General features: G+C 42.4%; 1 protein-coding gene across 1 annotated transcript in view; it reads right to left on the bottom strand.

The window, feature by feature from the left end:
- Window positions 1-25,622, bottom strand: part of LOC134059640 (uncharacterized) — a 301,237-nt gene extending 275,615 nt beyond the window's left edge. Inside the window, exons 1-4 of the mRNA XM_062516082.1 lie at window positions 25,554-25,622; window positions 25,232-25,427; window positions 23,296-25,078; window positions 11,183-11,356 (exon numbers count right to left, since the gene is read on the bottom strand). Coding sequence (XP_062372066.1) covers window positions 11,183-11,356; window positions 23,296-25,078; window positions 25,232-25,427; window positions 25,554-25,622 — 2,222 coding nt within the window. The remainder of the gene's footprint in view (window positions 1-11,182; window positions 11,357-23,295; window positions 25,079-25,231; window positions 25,428-25,553) is intronic.
- Between the last annotated feature and the right edge of the window lie 541 nt (window positions 25,623-26,163).

Genomic DNA, 26,163 nt, shown 5'->3' with positions numbered 1-26,163 from the left:
CTACTGTGGAACGCGCACATGATTAAGACTGAACGCCAAGGTCATGAAACACAAAAAAGTTATAAATGTTCAGTCCTAGCTCATTTATCAAATACACTCTTTTTAAACACGTTAGTGCAACACTGCTGATGATTTATCCATAAAAGAAGCTCAACACCCACCTTTAGTTCGTCTTGTTCTGCGCCATTATACTAAGATACCCATGTCCCGATAAAAAGAAATGTGTTACATGTTGTAGGTTTGTTACCAGCCTCACTTCGCAGATAAACTGATAATGGCCATGTTTCATAACCTATGCTAGGCTATATTAAAAGCTTTACTTGTTGAGCAGGGTGTTGACTTCGTCTTCCTTCCAGGTATTCCTTCCTGGTATTCCGATCGTTCTAGTTTACTTTCGCTTCTAAATCTCTTGCACACCTTTTATTTTCTCACCACTAAGCGGCGCTATTTACCTTAGAATTTATATGCACAGTGGAGACCAGACCTCATCGTAATCAAGGAAATTAAGGAATGTAGGCTACAAAATAATTGGTATAGGTTACCTACACATTCTGGAGGCGCTGCAGTGATTCACTAGTCTGGCTATCACTATACTAAGCTCAATCTTTTAAAATCGAACATTAGTCATTTAGGAGTCTGCACTTTATTTTCTACTGCACAAGATAGCATGATCAATGGGCATAGTTCAAATGATTCTGTATGCTTTTGGATAGTTCTACCAATAAAGACCTTGCCTAGAAATCTATTCGCAAAAAAAAAAAGTTTGGCTTGCCAGGCTACCCTTGAACCTGAATTCACATTAGATAAGATTGCTGAACTGCTTTAATATACTGGATTATTCAGGAGATATGATTCCTAATGTAATTTGACTTGTAAAGTGGAATCAAATAAATATAAGATGTTTGCATGTAATTCATTTACATGTCACCTACTGGCCAACGTTTCAATAATCAAGGGCCCAGGTCCCAGCAGCACAAACCCAACAGACATCCGGCGCAGCCAAGGCAGTCTTCACAACAGCGTAGGGATCCAGGACCACAAACCCAACAGACATCCGGCGCAGCCAAGGCAGTCTTCACAACAGCGTAGGGCTCCAGCAGCACAAACCCAACAGACATCCGGCGCAGCCAAGGCAGTCTTCACAACAGCGTAGGGCTCCAGCAGCACAGGACAGCAAGGCTGGACGAGAGCACCAAGAATGACCAGCAGCACCACAGGCAGCAGAGGACACTCACACACTGAGAGACAATAGAATATAGTTACGGCCCGTTCAGCAGCAGTGGTGCAGCATTGAGGGAGGTTCAGGGCAGAGGTGGAAAAGTCCAGCTTCAGAGAGTAAAAATCCAACCATGTATTGGTTCTACCTGTGCACTTAACACAGGTGATCTCACTAATTAGCTGCTCTGCCTAGCTGAAGAGTTGTGCTAGAATCAGAATCAGCTGGTTTAAATGAATGGTTGGCACAGATGTGTGGAAGGACTTTTACTTTCTGAATCTGGACTTTTCCACCTCTGGTTCAGGGGTAGCCACAGTCTTCAGGACAGCATGGGACACTCACTGGGACCACAGGACAGCGAGAGAGTAGTGGTGAGCGTTGAGGGAGGTTCAGGGGCAGCCACAGTCTGCAGGACAGCACGGGACACTGGGACCACAGGGCAGCAGTGGTGAGTGTTGAGGGAGGTTCAGGGGCAGCCACAGTCTGCAGGACAGCACGGGACACTGGGACCACAGGACAGCAAGAGAGCACCTCAAATGACCGGCACCGCAGATAGCAGAGGACACTCACAATGATGCAGTGAAATGGTCACGGCCATTTAGACAGTGAGCGTTGAGGAGGGTTTAAGGGTAGCCACAGTCTTCAGGAAAGTGCCAGTGCCAGAGAGTGGGACCACACAAGAGCAAACACTTAGGCAGCTCCAACACGTGTTGTGTGCGTGTGTGTGTGTGTGTGTGTGTGTGTGCGTGTGTGTACTGTATGTGTGTGCAAAAGTCCACACGCAGAATCTGCTGCACCACAAAATGGCTTGAGCATCTGCAGAACAGCTTTTGTACCAAGGCCTTTATTAATTCTAGCCCCTCATCTTTAAGGTAGTCTGTATAGGACCAAAACTCCTTTCTGCAGCTCCAAGTCTTTTGAAGTTATTTGAATAAAAATTTCAGCACATGGACGTCAGCAGTGTGTGTGTGTGTGTGTGTGTGTGTGTGTGTGCACATGGACGTCAGCATGCTACAGAACAGCCCTCATGTGAGGATGCTGATCATCACCATGGAGACAGCAAAGCTCTGCAGACACCTGTCCATGCTCAGGCTGGAGCTCAGCCATGTGTGTGTGTGAGCGTGTGTGTGTGTGTGTGTGTGTGTGTGTGTGTGTGTGTGTGCGTGTCCACACCTGTCCATGTGCAGCATGCTCAGGCTTGAGCTCAGCCGTGTGTGTGTGTGAGCGTGTGTGTGTGTGTGTGTGTGTGTGTGTGTGTGTGTACAGTATGTGTGTGTGTGTGTGTACACCTGTCCATGTGCAGCATGCTCAGGCTGGAGTTCAGCTCGGATGATGATGATACCCCTGGTGGTGGCGGCGGAAGCTCCTGGAAGATGAGCAGGCCGTTGGTGAGAGAGAGAGAGAGAGAGAGAGAGAGAGAGAGAGAGAGAGAGAGTGTGTGAGAGAGTGTGTGAGCGAGTGAGTGAGCGAGTGAGTGAGTGAGTGAGTATGTGTGTGTGTGTGTGTGTGTGTGTGTGTGTGTGTGTGTGTGTACGTGTGTGTGTACGTGTGTATTACCCCTTTTCCACTGGGCATTTTCGTAACGGTACGGTACGGCACGGTACGACTCTACCCTGACCGGGAGCATTTCCACTGCAGATTGGAGGGTGGACCCGTTACTATTTTTAGTACCTACTCGTACCTGTTTCAGAGGTGGGTCTAGTCGGGACTAGTCGATACTAAAATGTCACGTAAACAGTGCTGTCCACTGATTGATCAGATAAATGACGTCATGCGCGCAACGAAGCTCGGGGATCTTCTTGACCAGTGCAACCAGTTTTGTCCCTCAACTGTTAGTGACCTGGTAGCACATTGCTGTATTGCAATAGTATGCCATTCACTTGTTAGCTTTTTAAGCTAGTGTTCGCGAGCTAGTTCTAACCAGCTCGGTTCACAGACTAATTAAATTATTCATTCCGTGTCCTATATAATGATTCATTGATATCATGGATGATTTTAGACCGTAACATTGTAATCACAATTGTCTTTGTATGGGTAGATGACATGACGTGGCTTTTTCACTGTCACAGAAGATAAAACACAATTAATTTCACATTTTCACATTTTAAAATACTGTAAAAGGTTAAACATTTTCTTGCTTTACATGAATTTGTTGTTTTAACACCTGGGTTATTTATAGTTTTTTCAGAATTTGTGGTAGACAACATAATTATATAAATATTAACTTGTATAAATAGAGGAAATAATGTTTAAAAATGTTAATGAAAGCTCCTGGCAGAATTGTGCAAGTGTCTATTTTACTAGGTGGCAATCACTTTTCCCATACATACATTTAATGGTAGGAACTCTGTAAAGTTCGTCACAGAAAAAAATGTCCTTTGGTGTTATGCAATAACCTGATGTTAAGTTGGCCAAAATCACGGACAACTACTTTTCGTTGAAAGACCCCATTCAAGGTCATGTGACTGAAGACCCCAATGAAGCCCTGGAGCAGTGAACACGGTGAGAATTTCTCTCAGAATTGCTCAAATATTCAACTATGTTTTCAGACCACTGAAGTTGTTAAGTTTTTTTGTCCTTTGGTGTGACACCCCTAAATGGCATTTTTGTATTCAAATGTGTATTTTTAACAGCAGGACTATGTAATATTATGCAAATGCATGATGTCAGTTGCTAATGACAGCTCAGTTAGTATTAGCATGGTCATTAACTGCCACAAAAGCTGAAATGTCCTTTGGTGTGACAGGAAATTTCCTTTGGTGTGACACCTATTAATGACTTAAATTCAAATATTTATTGCTGTTTTAGAGACGACATACAATGTTCTGAAGTGTTATAAAAACAACTATAAAGTACATAAATCTGAAACTTTTTTTTTTATAACAGAAAGAACCTCCCTGTGGCCCGACTTGGCCCGGAACTTCCAGTGTTGCCACCAACGAATATAATGTAGATAATTGTGTGAAGTATGATTCAAACTGCTCTAACAGCTGAAAAAACAGCCTGACAAGCTTCAGGTGGTTTGCTGGTTGACCAGCTTGTTAACCAGCTTGTTTGACTACCCTGATGGTTAACCAGCTATAGACCAGCAAAAGTCTTGCAAAAACATACCTGCAGCTTACGATGGTAATTCTGCCGGTTTTGCTTGTCGTACCATCTCACGCTGGTCATTTTAGTTGGTGTTGCTGGTCTACATTGCTGGTTTTTACTGGTCATGCCAGCTTATGTTGGTCATTCTAGCAAACCACCATGGCCATCTTACGCCTACAATGTCAACCTTGGCAGGCTGGTCACCAGCATGGCCATCTCACACCAGCTGTATCTCACACGACAGGCTGGTCACACCAGCATGACCAGCTTCCTTAGATGGTCACGCCAGCATGTCCACCTGGTGGCCTAACCAGTTATACCAGCAAAGACCAGCAATAGCTGGAGGAAAACCAGCAAAAAACAGCTAAAACCAGCTACCAACATAAATTGGTTTCTTGCTATTTTTTCAGTAGGGATGTTTTAGATAGAGTGGACTTCATGAATGTAACGCAATGTTTTAGAATGGAATTTCCCTATTGAGGATTATGGTCCCTCTTTTGGCGATCAAAAACGGATGGTCAGAAGCACAACGCATATAGACATTAAAGGCATGGCAGTCCACATTCACTAATTTAATGGTGTGATTTTGTCAGGTGCTGGACACAAAAGGGTTGTTCTTATGTCTCTTAATCAGTCATGGGTGTGTTTTGGGCGTAACATCCTTTAAAACAATGAGAATAATATCTATCATTTCCTTTAACAGCAAACAATGCAACTTCACACAGCAGCACATTTGAAGGAATCTGCATGCACACAAGACTATATGGAACAGGGATTCCACTAAACCTTGCTTTACTAAAACCTGTTTGTGACTAGCAGAGTATAGCCTACATGCATCTGCACTCACCTATTATTTGAACTCATAGACAAAGTGAAACTTCACCGTGGTTTCATAGTCGACAAATTAGCTCAACACAGTTAAGTACTATTACTATTGACTGACAATGGGTTATCATAAAAAAAAGCCTGGAAAAAGCAACACTTATCCAACAAATGTCCTCCTTTATCACTGTTACAATAAACACTACATATATTCTGACTCACTTCATGCAATAACTATCTTTGTCCTTCAGTGTGACATTTTGTCCTATAGTGTGACAAACATAAAACAACAGAAAAGCATCCTTAATTTCAAAATATACTTTAAAAAAAGCCAGGTTTGGCATGAGGGGAGCTCCAATAATAGCTCCTCTTAGATAGGTACAATTTCAAACAGTTTTGTAAGGTTGGCGGAAAAAAATGTATCGACATTCATAGGAAAAAGTCAATCAAGTTCATCTGTTCATGGTGAAAATGATTGTAATTAGTACTTTTATGTGAAATAAATATAATTTTAAGAAAATAATGATTTAATAATGTGAACAATTCTGTTTCATGTATTTTTTTAATGTTATTCAATATCATTTCTTAGTACTTTTTAAATGTCACACCATAGGACACATTCACAGTGCAGATGAGTGTAGACGTGGAAAAAATATGTGAGGTCATTGACAAAATGAGTGACCACTATCATTTTCAGAAACTACAGTTTCCATACTACATAAATATTTGTGTTTTTTCTTTAAAAATTATGTTTTCCAAAAAAAGCACTTTTTCTTGTCCAGATGTCAACTACCCGTAGGCTGTTACTGCTTATTAAGAGAGAACTTTTTCACCGTTGTGTTCACTTTTTACTGACCGTGGCGTGACAACTTCTAGTGGCTTGAAACCGACGTCACGTCAGTGGGAACCCCGCCGACTCCACCCACTTCCAGGTCACGGTTTAGGTGGAAAAGCAAATAGTACTGGTACCGTGCCGTGCCGAGCCGCGCTGTACTGTACCGTGTAGAGTCGGACTAGTTTGGCAGTGGAAAAGAGACATATGTGAGCAGCGGGACCAGGATGGAGGGCATCACCCAGCCGCCATCCCATTGGTGGGCACCCAGTGCCTGCAGCGCCCAGATCACCGCGGGCAACCCCACACCATGATTAATAAGGCTTAACACATACCTTAAAGTGTTACCATGTTTTTATTTTTTATATTCAAAACATCCTTGATACAATACTTGCAATTTTTGTATTTACATATGTCACTTTGAAACATACTGTATATGAGTTTGAATATGAATGTGCTGCAACACTTATTTATGCACAGTGTAAAAACATGATTCAGGTGAAACACAACAGGATGAATTTATAAGACTCCATGTATTTGTATATGTTTACAGTTTGGATCTCTCTTCAGTTCAGACAACAGCTGCTGTGCTGAGGGTCCAAGCTGATTCCCCTTCAGATGGAGCTCTGTGACGGCTGATGGGTTTGATCTCAGTGCTGATGCTAAAGCTCTGAAACCTTCATCTGTTATTCTGCTGTTCAACAGGCTGTAGGAGAAAGAAGGAAGCGTTTCATCAGATCAGCTGAAGGGCACACACAGACCAAAGAGGGAAGCAGTTATTACCTCATGTGTTCTGTACATGTTGGACATACAGTTAACAACATTAAAATGAATGAAATAATGACTGAGGGCCTGTTAACACGACAACGTTTTTTTCAAAAACTGTGGGGTTTTTTCATCAGTTAGGCCTTTCGTTTACACGACGACGCAGTTTTGGAGGCTGAAAACAATGTTTTTTGAAAACAAGGTGTAGGTTTTTGAGAACCCCGTTTTCGTTTTGCCGTGTAAAGGCACATCTGGGGTTTTTATGACGACATAGCCCCACCTCGAACCTCTAGTCCAGCCCCCGCGCTTGACCTCACCTGACTAGACCCTTGGCAGAACAACAACAATGCTGGATCACGGAGCCATGTGTGTGCTGCTGCACTGCTGCATTTGTTGACAATGCTGGAACAAAATGTTGCAATTCTGTATGATTTTGAAGACCAGCGACAACGCATTAACAATAACCTGCGCCAAAATAGTCTAGGCTACTTTTAAATCCACCACCTCCCCCTGATAGAAGAGTTCATGAACATGTAGCCTACTGTAATCAACTTAATGCAGAACTAGCCTACGCGCACACATTTTGTTTGAGCAGGAGTCACTTTCAAGGACATGAAACTTAAAGGGATAATCCGGAGTGAAATGCACTGTAGATCAATTTTTCGGACTATTGGGAGTACATACGTTGAGTTGACACCAAAATCATGTCATTCGGATGTATTTTGAGAAAGTTCGAGCTCACCGTTTTTAGCCAAAACTCGTTAGCCTGGAAGTGACTGAGGCATGTCCTTTCGCCGCTACAAAACGCTATTTTTATACCTCTTCTACTGTTCCAAACAACACTACACTTACGTGGTAGTGAGTAGAGGATCCCTAAAGCCAAACCGAAGTATCCCCACGTCTTTATGTGGTCGGGTAGAGAGTCCAGAATGAATTTAATCGAGTCCGTACCTTTCCGGAAATGTTAATAAAGTGTTGTTTCAGCGTTGCTAGCTGCAGCAGCGCCATTTCCGGAAAGGTACTGACTCGATTAAATTCATTCTGGACTCTCTATCCGACCACATAAAGACGTGGGGATACTTCGGTTTGGCTTTAGGGACCCTCTACTCACTACCACGCAAGTGTAGTGTTGTTTGGAACAGTAAAAGAGGTATAAAAATAGCGTTTTGTAGCGGCGAAAGGACATGCCCGAGTCACTTCCAGGCTAACGAGTTTTGGCTAAAAACGGTGAGCTCGAACTTTCTCAAAATACATCCGAATGACATGATTTTGGTGTCAACTCAACGTACGTACTCCCAATAGTCCGAAAAATTTATCTAAAGTGCATTTCACTCCGGATTATCCCTTTAATAGTAAACCATCAAATATCCCCCAGATTTCAGTGTTCATCAGTCCCAAACATTTAGCGATATACTGTAATCAGACTATTTAGCCTAATAGTAGGCTAAATTAAATCCCAAACCATACCGAAAATGTTTTGATAGCCATTCCAAACAAAACATCTCACAAATGCCTCAAAATACACTGCCCCACAGACTGCCCTGTGCTTTGCGTAGCCCAAGTAAATAAAACAGCCTACCCTAAATCATTTGTAGTTTCTGATACCACAATAGCTACTGGCACGCTGGCCTCCTTTACATTTCAGTAAATAATGTAGGCGAGTGTCCGTCGCCTATATTTACCGTGCATGCGAAATACAGGGTTCAGGGCAGTTCTGATAGACATTCGATATTATTAGGGAGCCATATACAATAACATTACAAGACAGAATCTGAAAAGCAATACTGTGCATTAGCTCTCAATGATTGTGCAAACATCCACGATGTAGAGTGTGCTTGACATACAGTACAGGGCTGCCAAGTTTCATAAAATGGCAAGCGGTCGGCAGCAAATTTTCTTTTGACTGTGACACTCAGCACGCAGCTCCGATTAGAGTCGCTTTTTCAAGTTTTAACTGACCAAGAGAAGAGGCAAATAAATGTTACACAGCTCTGCAACAAATATAGGACAATGATAGACTTATAGCAGCCTTACAACAGTAGGCTACATGTTAACTTGGAAACTCAAGGAGAAACAGCGAAACAACATTGAACAAAATCTAGCAAGTAAGAGAACGTTTTAAATGTGGGACTCAGCGCTCAACGGCAAGACCCGCCTTACGTTGCTTCTGATTGGTTTATATTGCGTTTTGCCTTCCGTGGCTGGTTAGATTTAGGCACAAAGGACTGATGGATTGGTTATTGCGGTCAATCAATCAGAGTTGCTCGAACTACGGCAAGGCAAGACAAGGACCATGAAAGTTTATTATCCTGAAAATAATAATATATACTGAAAGGGGAAAAATAAGCGTGAGACTGTCACGCTCAAAGCGTGAGACTTGGCTGCCCTGTGACATATCTTACATTGCTGTTTAGATTTTGAGCGCGCTCATTGACGAGGAAAGGTATTTGCATAGCTACTGTCGGGAACACCCACTGGCGTGCTTCTTCTGGGCAACTTGGCGTTTTCACCTCTGTGTGTAAACGCAAATGTTTTGGTTACACTTTATTTGAAGTGGTCTACATAAGGGTGACATGTAACCGTCATAAGAATGACATGACACATGTCATGCACATAAATGACACATTATTGATGTTTATGACTGTTGTCATAATGTGTCATTCGGTTTTGGGCATGATTTTGACAGGTGTTTTTGACGTTGGCAGATTTTTGACATTCCAAAAACCGAATGACACATTATGACAACAGTCATAAACATCAATAATGTGTCATTAATGTGCATGACATGTGTCATGTCATTCTTATGACGGTTACATGTCACCCTTATGTAGACCCCTTCAAATAAAGTGTTACCAATGTTTTTTTGACCGGTATCGTTAAAGGTGTGAAAGCGGTGAAGACAAAAACGCACAGTGTTGTCATGTAAACGGAGTCTGAGTTAATGAGTCAGTGGTGAGTGTGTGTGTGTGTGTGTATGTTTGATTGAGTGACTGAGTAAGGGAGTTGATGGTGTGTGTGTTCGTTTGACTGTGTGACAGAATGAGTCTGTGATCTGTGTATTAGTGAGTGAGACAGTGAGCAACAATGGTGTGAATGTGTGTGTGTGTGTGTGTGTGTGTGTGTGTGTGTGTGTTTATGTGTAACTGAGTGCCTAAAGAAAGCAGTGAGTCAGTGGTGTGTGTGTGTGTGTGTGTGTGTGTGTTTGTCATGTTATAGTGTGAGTGATTGTGTGAGTGAGCGAGAGAGTGACTGACTGACTTAGTGGTGTGTTTGTGTTTGAGTGAGAAAAAGAGATCAAAATACACCTTCACTGATAGCAACTCAGTATTTGGTCTTGTGATACTCACTATAGTTTCTGCAGTTTACAGTTGGGATCTTCCAGAAGAGAAGAAAGATGCTTCACTCCTGAGTCTCCTGCTTCATTCCTACCCAGCAGCAGCTCTCTCATGTGTGAGGGGTTTGATCTCAGTGTTGATGCAAGAGCTCTGAAGCCTTCCTCTCCAATACTGCACTTTGTCAGGCTGTAGAGAGAAGTAGGAGAAATACTTCATCTTCATTTCCTTGTGGACAATCAACGTACTGTCAAATTTACAATACTTTACTCTCTCTCTCTTTCTCTCTCTCTCTCTCTCTCTCTCTCTCTCTCTGTGTGTGTGTGTGTGTGTGTGTGTGTGTGTGCCATGTTATAGTGTGAGTGATTGTGTAAGTGAGCGAGAGAGTGACAGACTGACTCAGTGGTGTGTTTATGTTTGAATGAGAAAAAGAGATCAAAATACACATTCACTGATAGCAACTCAGTATTTGGTCTTGTGATACTCACTATAATTTCTCCAGTTTACAGTTGGGATCCTCCAGAAGAGAGGAAAGATGCTTCACTCCTGAGTCTCCTGCTTCATTCTCACCCAGCCACAGCTCTCTCATGTGTGAGGGGTTTGATCTCAGTGCTGATGCAAGATCTCTGAAGCCTTCCTCTCCAATACTGCAGTCTGTCAGGCTGTGGAGAGAAGTAGGAAAAATACTTAATCTTCATTTCCTTTCGGACAAACAACATTACTGTCAAATTTACAATACTTTACTCTCTCCCTCTCTGTGTTTGTGTATGTGTGTGTGTGTGTGTGTGTGTGTGTGTGTGTGTGTGTGTGTGTGCGTGTGTGTGTGTGTATGTGTGTGTGTAAGTGATTGAATAAATGAGGGAGTGACTGAGTGAGTGAGTCAGCGGTGTTTGTGTGTGTGTGTGTGTGTGTGTGTGTGTGTGTGTGTGTGTGTGTGTGTGTCTGTATGTGTCTGTGTATGTGTCTGTGTGTGTTTGTCATGTTATAGTGCGAGTGATTGTGTAAGTGAGTGAGAGTGTGGCTGACTGACTTAGTGGTGTGTGTGTTTGACTGAGAAAAAGAGATAAAAAAACACACTGTCAAATTCACTGATACCAAAAATGTATTTGGTCTTGTGATACTCACACTAGTTTCTCCAGTTTACAGTTGGGATCCTCCAGAAGAGAAGAAAGATGCTTCACTCCTGAGTCTCCTGCTTTATTCACACTCAGCCACAGCTCTCTCATGTGTGAGGGGTTTGATCTCAGTGCTGATGCAAGATCTCTGAAGCCGTTCTCTCCAATACTGCAGTCATACAGGCTGTAGAGAGAAGTAGGAGAAATACTTCATCTTGGAACTACACTCTTATTCTGGCGTAATAATCAAGGAACGTTGCATACATAGTATGGGCGCAGTGATATCATGCACTACTACTGCTTGTTGCCTATGGGGACTATTTTCAGGTGCTGTGTGATATCACTGTGCGCATGGTACGTTTGCAACTTTCCTTGATTACTACTCCAGACGAGAGTGTAGTTCCATGTCAAATCAGCCTAGAAAATCGCCAGGTTTCATTTTGAGCTTGTCTCATTGCACTTTCTAACTTCAGAAGAAACAAGTTTATAATGGGAAAATTCCCGAAATCTTAGTTACTTTTAAACATGAGGCTAGCAGGCGAGATGCTAATGGTCTAAACAGATTCAATGATCTATGCTAGGCTGAAGCTAAAAGTTGTATCGCCAGACTCACAGAACAGCTGGATGAACGGGGAAAAGGTAAATATCAATTATTTTGCTCGAGGGGAGGTGGAAAATGACCTGTGTGTTATGTTTACGTAGGGCCGGAGTGGGGCCTCTTTTCAGCCCGGGAATTTCAGGCCCAATACCGGCCCACTTTTTCCATGGTAGTGGAAATTGGATCAATTAAGCAACAGTTCAGCTCTTACTGTCCTGTATTTTTTCTTTTCAATACCATGGTTCAACAAATAATGTAGGTTAAATAATAATCTGAGAAGTTAACATATTCCACTATCCCAAGGTTGATAAATTAACAAAAGCAGAAATGAATAAAGCGTTTCAAACGTAGGCCTATTCCACTCTTCAGCATAAAGGCATAGGCCTATTGAACTAATGTTTACAGTTCAAATCACAGTACAAAGTTACACTGTGAATGGCAACGGCATCTATAGGAGCGGACATCCATGTGACCGATGGACGTAAAATGTATCCAAATTCACATTCTCTGTTTAGACTAATTGCTCACAGATCACACATAATTCACAGATATCGTGGAAGAGCTGGACTTGAGCTTTCAAACGACATTAGCAGGTGCTGTGATAAACTTAACGAAACCTAACGAAAATTAACGTTGCTTACATTCGTTTATTCATAGGCTATTTCCACTGTGCACACAGAGCTTCATCCACCTCCACACTCATTAGCCTACTCTCGGTGGTAGCCTATATCTCCTAAACTCCAGTCAACATATAGCCTAGCTAACCATATCAAAATAAACAGCAGACCTTAGCGGACCCGAGGATATGAAGCATTCCTCTGTACAATACGCTGATCCCGAGTAATCCAGTTTTGAAATTGCAGCAATATCTACATGTTATCTAACTTCCGGCTAAATTATTATATTAAGCTTCCATTCTAATAGCAGCTCAAAATAATGAACTTGCTTTCTAAATCAAATAATCAAAAGATGGTGCATGCATAGATCAACTGTGCTTTTCATCTATCAGCATGCTTCAGGTGACACGGATGCTGACGGTAAGTTAAGTTTAATGGGCGTAAATCATGACTTGTTGTAACAGAGGTAAATATTGTAGCAAATAGCCTGGTGATGAGACAGCATAAAAAATGTATTTCACACTTGCTGGAGACCCTGGCGCGTATAGTTGCGGTAGGGCCGGCCCTGCTATCGGTAGCCTATCTGAGAAATCATATTTTGGAAAAGACGTGCTATGGACCCAACCAACTCTATCTTGGGAGGGGAGAACTCCCTTGCATGGTATGCTACAGCCCATGCAGAGGCTGCGGTGTCAGAATGCGGAACCTCTGTAGCCTACTTTAAGAGAAGATGGACTAACCTGACAAATGCAAAAAAAAAAAATTCTCGACCGGCCGAAAAGTTTAGCGACCCTTCTGGAAATCTCCCGATTCTCCCGATTACCCACCCCCGGGCCAGTGTTTATGTGTAACTGAGTGCCTAAAGGAAGGAGTGAGTCAGTGGTGTGTGTGTGTGTGTGTGTGTGTGTGGTGTGTGTGTGTGTGTGTGTGTGTGTGTGTTACAGTGTTATAGTGTGAGTGATTGTGTAATTGAGAGAGAGAGTGACTGACTGACTCAGTGGTGTGTTAGTGTTTGAGTGAGAAAAAGAGATAAAAACACACTGTCAAATTCACTGATAGCAGTATTTGGTCTTGAGATACTCACTCTAGTTTCTCCAGTTTACAGTTGGGAACCTCCAGAAGAGAAGAAAGATGCTTCACTCCTGAGTCTCCTGCTTTATTCCCACTCAGCCTCAGCTCTCTCATGTGTGAGAGGTTTGATCTCAGTGCTGATGCAAGAGCGCTGAAGCCTTCCTCTCCAATACTGCAGTATGACAGGCTGTAGAGAGAAGTAGCAGAAATACGTCATCTTCATTTCCTTTTGGACAATCAACATTATTGACAAATTTACAATACTCTTGTGTGTGTGTGTGTGTGTGTGTGTGTGTGTGTGTGTGTGTGTGTGTGTGTGTGTGTGTGTGTGTGTGTGTGTGTTTGTGTGTGTGTGATGAAAAATCAAATTTGACATCTGAAATAATTTGTGAGTGCATGAGATTTTGTGTTTGAGTGAGAAAAAGAGGAAAAAACACATTCCCTGATAGCAACTCAGTATTTGGTCTTGTGATACTCACCGTAGTTTCTCCAGTTTACTGTTGGGATCCTCCAGAACAGAACAAAGATGCTCCACTCCCGAGTCTTCAGCTGCTTTATTCCCACTCAGCTGCAGCTCTCTCATGTGTGAGGGGTTTGATCTCAGTGCGGATGCAAGAGCTCTGAAGCCTTCCTCTCCAATACTGCAGTATGACAGGCTGTAGGGAGAAGTAGCAGAAATATGTAATCTTCATTTCCTTTTGGACAACAACATTACTGTCAAACACTCTGTGTGTGGGTGTGTGTTGTTATTGTGTGTGAGTGATTGACTAAATAAAGGAGTGACTGAGTGAGCGGATCAGTGGTGTGTGTCTTTGCACATGTGTGTGTTGTGTTATAGTGAGTGATTCTGTAAGTGAGCGAGAGAGTGACTGATTCAGTGGTGTGTTTGTGTTTTTGTGTGTTTGTGTGTGTGTGTGTGAGAGAGAGAGAGTGTGAAAGTTTGTTGTGTTATACAGTGTAAGTGATTGGGTAAGTGAATGCGATCGTGACTCACTGACTTGGTGGTGTGTGTGTGTGTGTGTGTGTGTGTGTGTGTGTTTGTGTTGTGAATGCATGAGATTTTGTGTTTGAATGAGAAAAAAGGGGAAAAACAAACAGATTCACTGATAGCAACTCAGTATTTAAACTCACACTAGTTTCTCCAGTTTACAGTTGGGATCCTTCAGAAGAGAAGAAAGATGCTTCACTCCTGAGTCTCCTGCTTTATTCCCTCTCAGCTGCAGCTCTCTCATGTGTGAGGGGTTTGATCTCAGTGCTGATGTAAGAACTCTGAAGCCTTCCTCTCCAATCCTGCAGTTAACCAGGCTGTAGAGAGAAGTAGGAGAAAATCTTCATTTCCTTTAGGACAATCAACATTACTGTCCAATTTACTATACTCTTTGTGTGTGTGTGTGTGTGTGTGTGTGTATGTGTGTGTGTGTGTGTGTGTGTGTGTGTGTGTGTGTGTGTGTGTGTGTTGTGATTGTGTGTAAGTGAGTGACTTGATCAGCTGGAGACTACGCTCCATGACATGCACAACAGACAGACTGAGGAAGTCATTTGTACCCAGGGCCATACAACTGTACAATGCTTCACTGAAGGGAAAAGGAGAGTTGGACTTCTATGCATAGTACTGTATATCTGCACCTCCACCCTCTTATACACTTACATGGCATGGCTTACATGTCTACCCTCTTTTTGTCCATATATTTGACCAATGACTAATGTCTGCACCCATATCTAACTATCCTTGCACTGCTGCTATAACTCTTATAGTATTACTATTTGTATTTTAATTGTCCATATATTAATACTACTTTTATTATTATTAATATGCTTACATTTTGTACTGTACATATTTATTGCTGGTCACCAGAATGTAATCTTGCACTGTTGCACTGTTGGATTTACTATGCTTACATTTTGTACTGTACATATTTATTGCTGGTCACTAGAATTTAATCTTGCACTGTTGCACTGTTGGACTTATTTGCACTACCAACTTGACACACACCTCATACTGGATCACAGTACCAATCCTCAGTACATTCATGCACATCTTATCTATAGTATTTTACTGCTCCTTTAGTCATGTTGATTTGTTGATTTGCTTTGTATTTTCCTGTTTACATTGTATTGTATGTTGTGTGTGGTGTCTTAAGCTGCTGGGACCTTGAATTTCCCCTTGGGGATCAATAAAGTATCTATCTATCATCTATCTAAATGAAGGAGTAACTGTAACTGAAAGAGTAACTGAATGAATCAGTGGTTTCAGTGTGTGTGTGTGTGTGTGTGTGTGTGTGTGTGTGTGTGTGTGTGTGTGTGTGTATGTGTGTGTGTGTAATAAAAAAATTAATTTGACATCTGAAATAATTTGTGAGTGCATGAGATTTTGAGGTTGAGTGAGAAAAAGGAGGGAAAAAAAACACACTGTCATTCACTGATAGCAACTCAGTATTTGGTCTTGTGATACTCACTCCAGTTTCTCCAGTTTACAGTTGGGATCCTTCAGAAGAGAAGAAAGATGCTTCACTCCCACTCCTGCTGTATTCCTACTCAGCTGCAGCTCTCTCATGTGTGAGGGGTTTAATCTCAGTGCTGATGCAAGAGCTCTGAAGCCTTCCTCTCTAATACTGCAATTGTCCAGGCTGTAAAGAGAAGTCGGGGAAATACTTAATCTTTTTTTCCTTTTAGACAATCAATATCAAATTTCCAATAATCGTTGAGTGTGTGTGCGTGTGCGCGCGCGCGCGTGTGTGTGTGTGTGTGTGTGTGTGTGTGTGTGTGTGTGTGTGTGTGTGTGTGTGTGTGTGTGTGTGTGTTTGTGATGATTGTGTGTTAGTGAGGGACAAAATTAAGGAGTGAGTGAGTGAGTGGTGTGTGTGTGTGTGTGTGTGTGTGAGAGAGAGTGCAAGTTTGTTGTGTTATAGTGTCAGTGATTGGGTGAATGAGATAGTGATTCACTGTGTGTGTTGTGATTGTGTGTGAGTGATTGTGTGTGTGTGTGTGTGTGTGTGTGTGTGTTAAGAGTGTTACTGTATTGTGTGAGTGATTCTGTAAGTGATTAAGAGAGTGACTGACTGAATCAGTGGTGTATTTTTGTCTGTGTGTGTGTGTGTGTGTGTGTGTGTGTGTGTGTGTGTGTGTGTCTGTGTGTCTGTGTGTGTGTGTGTGTGTGTGTGTGTGTGTGTGTGTGTGTGTGTATGTGTGTGTGTGTAATAAAAAAAATAAATTGACATCTGAAATAATTTGTGAGTGCATGAGATTTTGAGGTTGAGTGAGAAAAAGGAGGGAAGAAAAACACACTGTCATTCACTGATAGCAACTCAGTATTTGGTATTGTGATACTCACACTAGTTTCTCCAGTTTACAGCTGGGATCCTCCAGAAGAGAAGAAAGATGCTTCACTCCTGAGTCTTCAGCTTCATTCTCACCCAGCACCAGCTCTCTCATGTGTGAGGGGTTTAATCTCAGTGCTGATGCAAGAGCTCTGAAGCCTTCCTCTCTAATACTGCAGTTGTCCAGGCTGTAAAGAGAAGTCGGGGAAATACTTAATCTTTTTTTCCTTTTAGACAATCAATATCAAATTTCCAATAATCGTTGAGTGTGTGTGCGTGTGCGCGCGCGTGTGTGTGTGTGTGTGTGTGTGTGTGTGTGTGTGTGTGTAATGATTGTGTGTTAGTGAGGGACAAAATTAAGGAGTGAGTGAGTGAGTGGTGTGTGTGTGTGTGTGTGTGTGTGAGAGAGAGTGCAAGTTTGTTGTGTTATAGTGTCAGTGATTGGGTGAATGAGATAGTGATTCACTGTGTGTGTTGTGATTGTGTGTGAGTGATTGTGTGTGTGTGTGTGTGTGTGTCTGTGTGTGTGTGTGTGTGTGTGTGTGTGTGTTAAGAGTGTTACTGTATTGTGTGAGTGATTCTGTAAGTGATTAAGAGAGTGACTGACTGACTCAGTGGTGTATTTTTGTCTGTGTGTGTGTGTGTGTGTGTGTGTGTGTGTGTGTGTGTGTGTGTGTGTGTGTGTGTGTGTGTGTGTGCGTGTGTGTGTAAGACATTTGACATCTGAAATAAGAAAGCAACAAGCAACATTATTTAAAACATCAAACAAAGCAGATTCTTGCTCTCCAGCATAAAGGGCTAGTCTAATCTAAGTGAATGTCATAGCAAACAGTTGATGGTGATGATACCACTTTTAAACTAGAAAAGCACTCAGAGAGCGCAGCTACCTCCGCCTGCATTGTTCTTCCTAGGTTGTCATACATTTGAACCTAAACTACTCAGATCGCCACCACGTGGCCATACCATGCCATTACACCACTAAGCTAAATACATAAACGCCGAGGGAATTACGGATCACTCCCAAAATGTAACCGTTTCTTCCTTGGGTCATGTCCGACCTTCCTTGAAAATCTCATCGAAATCCATCCATTACTTTTTGAGTTATCTTGCTAACAGACAGACAAACAAACAAACAGACAGACAGACAAACGCCGGCCGGTCCCCGATGAAAACATATACCTCCTTGGCAGATGTAAATAAAGAATTAAAACTTTTAAGCTCTTGCTGGAGTGAATGCAGGGCTGTTGCTCACACAAATTAATGAGTGCGATGATCTGCATTTCCCTTCACCAAAAGTATGCTTTTGCCAATCCACTCACACAAACCATAATGTCTGAAAGGTTCTCTCCAGTGTTAATAACGTGCTATATTTCTCGATGTGTGGTAGTGTCAAGCAGTTAATTTATAGTTTAGGCTATTGCAGTTAGGCAATGTTAGGCAATGTTCACGTCACTTGAGTCAGACAGAAGACGGTGCTTTCTCTGTTGGTTTGTCTGTCCCTACAAAAAAAAAAACGTTGAAATGGTGTATATCGCAGTCAGAATGTATTCTTTTTTTTATGTGAGCTCTTGCGTACCGCCAGCAGAAACAAATCTCTAGCGCTGCCACTGTGTGTGTGTGTGTGTGTGTGTGTGTGTGTGTGTGTGCGCGCGTGCATGCATGTGTCCTTGTGCGTCAGGTCATCTCATGAAAACAAATCTTCTTTCCATTCAGTGAGATTCATCCCTCATCCCCCTTTACAGCTGCTGCTACAGCTGCATTATCATTGATTATACACATCAGAGCATCTTACAATGAAACAGCCTCACTGTACTGAACACACAACACTGTGTACATTTCACAAAACTGCACTTCCATATGGGAAAAGAACGGACGTAGAATAGTCTATTTTCAGATTTCTCCAGTTTAATGTTGGTGTAATTACTGTAAGAAAATAATGATGATTGATTTTGTAACATCAGCAACACCACCTTTAACCCCAGCTGTTTTATGTGAAGTGAATGCAACAACATCCACTAACCGTAATGTCTGCAGTGTGCAGTGGGGATCCTGCAGTAAAGCACACAGCTGAGTCACTCCCAAGACTCCTGGTATGTGCTCACTCAGATCCAGCTGAGTCATGAGTAAGGGGTTTGAACCCACAGCTGAAGCCACAGCAGCACAGGCTTCCTCAGCAGCACTACTCTTCAGGAACCTGGACACATAAGGAGGACAACAAACCTTTCATCTCACCTGACATAATCATCACTGATGTGGGCATAGAAAGACTCAAACGTCAGACGTTTAGCGAGACAGACAATCGTGTACTAATGAAATGATAACCTGTTACTTATGCTGTATTCAGAAAGGGCATATTGCTATTGCTGGTGCTGCAGCTTTAAATCTCACACATTCAGTTTTCTCTGCAGCACCTAAGCTCATCTTGTCTCTTCAAATATCATACTAATTAAAGACCAACTGAATCTCTACAGAAGGTGTCTCCACCACAACAAAGTCAACTGCAACTCAAGCACTCTGAAACTTGATGAAATACTGTATAGGCTATCCATATGAAGACTTTGACAATCTTTGACACACAACTGGACTGAAAACTGTTCTTCCAGAAATATACTTACTGGACATTTTTCAGTGTACACTGTGGATCCTCCTTTAGGTCTAAAATCAGTTTGACTCCAGATCTCCCTGGATCATTTCCTCTGAGATCAAGCTCTCTGAGGTGATTGGGATTTACCTTCAGGGCTGAAGCCAGACTAGCATAGCCTTTGTCTGTGATACTGCAGTCAGAGAGCCTGAAAGGAAATTATTATTTAGTCAATGCACCAAAAAACACACAATATGTTTTCACACAACAGACAACATCACTGCTATGTGATAAAATACCCCCACCCCCCACTAGACAAAATCACTGCTATATGAAGACCCCCCCCCCCCCCCCCATCAACAGCATCACTGTATCATGTATCTTATTGAGGAATACTGAAATGTCTTATTGAGGAATACCGAAATGTCTTACCTGAGTGTCTCCAGTGTACAGGTTGGGTTACCCAGTCCACTACACAGTTCTTGGACACCATTATCTCCAATACTGTTGTCATTGAGGTCCAGAATTTTCAGCTTTGAAGATGCTTTGGTGAGGACAGATGCCAGACCTGCACAGCTCCTCTCAGTGATACTGCAGTCAGAGAGCCTGAAAGGAAATTATTATCAATGCACCAAAAAACACACAATATGTTTTCACACAACAGACAACATCACTGCTATGTGATAAAAAAGACCCCCACCCACCACTAGACAAAATCACTGCTATGTGAAGCCCCCCCCCCCATCAACAACATCACTGTATCATGTGTCTTATTGAGGAATACTGAAATGTCTTATTAAAGGGATATTCCGCCATTTTTGGAAATACGCTCATTTTCCACCTCCCCTCGAGCAAAACAATCGATATTTACCTTGTTCCCGTTCATCCAGCCATTCTGTGAGTCTGGCGATACAACTTTTAGCTTCAGCCTAGCATAGATCATTGAATCGGATTAGACCATTAGCTTCTCGCCTGCTAGCTTCATGTTTAAAAGTGACTAAGATTTCTGGTAATTTTCCCATTTAAAACGTGTCTCGTCTCAAGTTAGAAAGTGCAATAAGACCAACTGAAAATGAAACCTGGCGTTTTTCTAGGCTGATTTGACATGGAACTACACTCTCATCTGGCGTAATAATCAAGGCAACTTGCAGCTACTGGCACTACTACTGCTTGTTGTCTATGGGGACTATTTTCAGATGCTGCGTACGATATCACTGCGCCTATGGTACGTTTGCAAGTTGCCTTGATTATTACGCCAGATGAGAGTGTAGTTCCATGTCAAATCAGCCTAGAAAAACGCCAGGTTTCATTTTCAGTTGGTCTTATTGCACTTTCTAACTTGAGATGAGACACGTTTTAAATGGGAAAATTACCAGAAATCTTAGTCACTTTTAAACATGAAGCTAGCAGGCGAGAAGCTAATGGTCTAATCCGATTCAATGATCTATGCTAGGCTGAAGCTAAAAGTTGTATCGCCAGACTCACAGAATGGCTGGATGAACGGGAACAAGGTAAATATCGATTGTTTTGCTCGAGGGGAGGTGGAAAATGAGCGTATTTCCAAAAATGGCGGAATATCCCTTTAAGGAATACTGAAATGTCTTACCCGAGTGTCTCCAGTGTACAGTTTGGGTTACCCAGTCCACTACACAATTCTTGGACCCCAATATCTCCAATACTGTTGTCATTGAGGTCCAGATTTTTCAGCTTTGAAGACGCTTTGGTGAGGACAGATTCCAGACCTGCACAGCTCCTCTCAGTGATACTGCAGTCAGAGAGCCTGACAGGAGATTATTATTTAGTCAATGCACCAGAAAACACACAATATGTTTTCACACAACAGACAACATCACTGCTAAGGTATGTGATGATAAGAACCCCACCCACCACTAGACAACATCACTGCCTTATGATGATAAGACCCCCCCCCCCCCCACCAGACAATATCACTGCTATGTGATGAAAAGACCCCCCGCACACTGGACAACATCACTGCTGTATGATGTGTCTTATTGAGGAATACTGAAATGTCTCATTGAGGAATACTGAAATGTCTTATTGAGGAATACTGAAATGTCTCATTGAGGAATACTGAAATGTCTTATTGAGGAATACTGAAATGTCTCATTGAGGAATACTGAAATATCTTACCTGAGTGTCTCCAGTGCACAGTTTGGGTTACCCAGTCCACTACACAATTCTTGGACCCCATTATCTCCAATACTGTTGTCATTGAGGTCTAGATTTTTCAGCTTTGAAGACGCTTTGGTGAGGACAGATGCCAGACCTGCACAGCTCCTCTCAGTGATACTGCAGTCAGAGAGCCTGAAAGGAAATGATTATTTAGTAAATGCACCAGAAAACACACAATATGTAGTTTTCCAAGTATAACACTAACTTGTTGTGATAAGACCCCCCTCCCCCCCTGGACAACATCACTGCTATGTGAAGACCCCCCCCACACACACACTGAACAACATCACTGTTATGTGAAGACCCCCCTCCCCACACACACACACGCCCACACTGGACAACATCACTGCTGTATGATGTGTCTTATTGAGGAATAATGAAATGTCTTATTGAGGAATACTGAAATGTCTTACCTGAGTGTCTCCAGTGTACAGGTTGGGTTACCCAGTCCACTACACAGTTCTTGGACACCAATATCTCCAATACTGTTGGCACTGAGGTCTAGATTTTTCAGTTTTGAAGATGCTTTGGTGAGGACAGATGCCAGACCTGCACAGCTCCTCTCAGTGAGTCCACAACTGTTGAGCCTTAAGGGGAAAACAACTGTAAGTGAGTGAGAGAGTGACTGACTGACTCAGTGGTGTGTGTGTGTTTGTGTGAGATAAAAAGATAGAAAAAAAACACACTGTCAAATTCACTGATAGCAAATCAGTATTTGGTCTTGTGATACTCACTGTAGTTTCTCCAGTTTACAGTTGGGACCCTCCAGAAGAGAAGAAAGATGCTTCACTCCTGAGTCTCCTGCTTCATTCTCACTCAGCTGCAGCTCTGTCATGTGTGAGGGGTTTGATCTCAGTGCTGATGCAAGAGCTCTGAAGCCTTCCTCTCCAATACTGCAGTCTGACAGGCTGTAGAGAGAAGTAGAAGAAATACTTCATCTTCATTTTATTTTGGACAATGAACATTATTGTCTAATTTACAATACTCTTTGTGTGTGTGTGTGTGTGTGTGTGTGTGTGTGTGTGTGTGTGTGTGTGTGTGTGTGTGTGTGTGTGTGTGTGTGTGTGTGTGTGTGTGTGTGTGTGTGTGTGTTTGTGTGTGTGTGTGTGTGTTTATTAGGGAGAAAACTTCATCAGCCACACTGCATGCCCACTTACTTATGTTCTGGTGTTCTTCCCACTGCTTGTTCCCACGTTTGCAACATCACTACCCCCCCCTCCCCTTCCCCTACACCCCCCTCCACACACACACACACACACACACACACACACACACACACACACACACACACACACACACACACACACACACACACACACACACACACACACACACACACACACACACACACATGCATGCATCATACTGCACAAATGAAGCCACAGAACTGATCATTATGGGATACTAAAATGTCTTACCTGAGTGTCTCCAGTGTACAGTTTGGGCTACCCAGTCCACTACACAACTCTTGGACTCCGACATCTCCAATACTGTTGCCACTTAGGTCCAGATGTTTCAGCTTTGAAGATGCTTTGGTGAGGACAGATGCCAGACCTGCACAGCTCCTCTCAGTGAGCCCACAACTGTTGAGCCTTAAGGGGAAAACATTCAATCAGTTAGTGAACTCTCTGGAGAGGACTTTGACGAAGTACATTAGTATAGTCGTGCTTCAAAATCATATATAATATCAACTTAAATGTGAATACTTCCTCATTTTCATCCAAAACAAATCGTCATTCTACTTACAGGGCCTTTTGGGATTCCTCCACTACTGGCTGCAGCTTTAGGAGACATTCATCAGACCTAAGGTACTTCTTCAAGTCAAAAACATCCAGCTTTTCTTCTGATATCAGAAGCACAAACACGAGAGCTGACCACTGTGTGGATGAGAGGTTGGCTGCAGAAAGTGTCCCTGCACTTAGAAAGCTCTGGACCTCCTTCACTAAGGAGTGATCATTGACTTCATTCAGACAGTGGAAGAGGTTGATAACTCTTTCTGATGATGGAATTGCCCTGATCTTTGATTTAATGTAGATGCATATTTCTACTTTGCCTTCATCTTGTGCTTTCTGCAGTAGGCCACGTAGGAGTCTCTGATTGGATTCCAGAGAGAGGCCAAGAAGGAAACGTAGGAAAAGATCAAAGCGTCCATCTTCGTGTTTCATGGTTTGGTCCACAGCATTCTTCTGTAAGGTGGTCATGGCTCTGTGCTCTGGTCTTTGGACTGTTCTGGAGGCTTCCTGTGGGGACATGAGATCTATTCCTTCAGTTATTAACATCAGGATCACATACAAAGCTGCAAAATACTCCTGGATGCTCAGATGAACAAAACAGTACAACTTCTCCAGATGAAGGCCCGACTCTTCTCGAAATATTTGGGTGCAAATGCCACTTTGTACTGCTGCCTCTCTGACATCAATACCACTCTCTCTCAGGTCGTCTTCATCAAAGATCAGGTTGCCTTTCTCCAGCTGCTCGTAGGCCAACTTTCCAAGAGCAAGGACACTAGCTCGGTTCCACTGCGGATCTGTGTCATATACTCCATCAAACTTTAGACTCTTTTGCTTGGTTTGAAAAACAAGGAAATATGTGTACATCTCTGTCAAAGTCTTTGGAACTTGCTTTCCGCTTTCATTCTTGAGAACGTCTTCAAGTACAGTAACAGCAATCCAGCAAAACACTGGTATGTGGCACATAATGTGGAGGCTTTTTGATGATTTAATGTGAGAGATGACTTTGTTGGCAAGAGTCTGATCACAGATTCTCTTCCTGAAGTACTCCTCCTTCTGAGAGTCACTGAATCCTTGTACTTCTGTGACCCGGTCAACATTCTGCGGAGGAATTTGATTGGCTGCTGCTGGTCGAGACGTGATCCAGAGGAGGGCAAAGGGAAGTAGATTACCCTTGATGAGATTTGTCAGCAGAACATCCAATGAAGTGGCTGTTGTCACTTCAGTCAAAATGTCATTTTTCTGAAAGTCTAGTTGGAGTCTGCATTCATCCAGACCATCAAAGATAAACAACACTTTGTACTTCTCCTGGCTGAGAAAAGTTAACTGCTTCGTTTCTGAGAAAAAGGTTTGGAGAAGATCCATCAAAGAGAGCTGATTTTCTTTCATGCTGTTGAGCTCCCGAAAAGGCAGTGGAAAGATGAAGTGGACATCCTGGTTTTCCTTTCCTTCAGCCCAGTCCAGAATGTACTTCTGAACTGAGACAGTTTTGCCAATGCCAGCTACTCCCTTTGTGATGACACTTTTGATTGGTTGGTCTTGGCCAGGTAAGGGCTTAAAGATATCTCTACATTTGATTGGTGTCTCCTGTCCAGCAGGTCTCTTGGAGATGGACTGAATCTGCCTGACTTCATGCTCCTCATTTACTTTTCCACTTCCTCCCTCTGTGATGTAGACCTCTGTGTAGATCTTTTCCAGCAGAGCAGAGCTCCCTTGGATGGGTATTCCTTCAAACACACTCTGGTACTTAATCTTGGTATTTCTCTTCAGCTCAGTTTGACAAACTACATCCTGTTCATCTAATTCACAAAAATAAAATAATATGATTATGTTTATCAAGCCATCAACAGCAAAGACATCCAATTCATCCTTCACTGCAGCAATGTTCTGTTTATGTAATGTAGCTTCTTGGTGACAACCATTGCAATTGCAAATAAAGTAAAATTTCTTACTTTCTTGCAGTTTGTCAGCGATATGTTTCTGCTTCATGTTCCTCAGGAAGTGCAGTGCCATCTTGAGAGCCCCTTCTCTGGCATCACTCTCATCCTGCTCTTTAGCCTCAAAGTTTTCTTGGTAATCTGGACTCAGGATCTTCTTGAATCTCTTCAGCTCATTCCTCACAAAGTCGATTATCTTCTCCTCAAGCAACTGGCATACAGATCTTGGTTAACGTTGCATTACAATACCCAGGTTTTGAATGAGACCATATTATTATTGTTCTGTAATGTAACATCAAAAATGTGTATATCAGTGCAGCATGAAATAGATACAAACCTGGAATATGTTCTTGAGGTCCCCCTCGGTGAAGTGGTCATTGATGGCATCTGGTTTGCATTCTTCCATTTGACCACTGTGTATTAGGAAAAAAAAGACTTCCATTAGTTGTGCATGCACATCTTTGTGGGTAAAGAAGATCCCCACAGTTCTTACTGTGTGTCATGGGAGTCTATGGCAGGGCCAACTCTATCGTAAAACATTCTGAAATGCTGGTCAATAATAGCCTGACGACGTCATACTCAATTCTTGTCAGAATATGAGTCTGAAACTGCTCCATTCAGCTGCGATTATGGGGCGTGATTCAACTGTACAGGGCGGGGGGGATAGCTCTGCACTCATTGGATAGCCCAAACCAAACATAACAAGTTATTGGCTGTCAGTATCTGCGAAATCTAAGACAACGAAATATGTAGCGGGGTAGGCTATATGGAAAACATCCTCCCTCGTTTTTAAAAAAATAATTCCTTCAAACTGTATGCAATGAACAGCTGGGGAAGTGTGTCGTTAACCCAACGAGCAAACAGACATTTTAAACAAACAGGAACAACATCACCCAAACATGCTGTTTTAACTTGGTGAAAGTGAAACTGAAGTTTTCCCATATCCA

The sequence above is a fragment of the Sardina pilchardus genome, chromosome 16, assembly GCF_963854185.1.
Source record: "Sardina pilchardus chromosome 16, fSarPil1.1, whole genome shotgun sequence".
In the NCBI taxonomy this organism is placed as follows: Eukaryota; Metazoa; Chordata; class Actinopteri; order Clupeiformes; family Clupeidae; genus Sardina; species Sardina pilchardus.
This window is presented reverse-complemented; position numbering and strand designations above follow the sequence as displayed.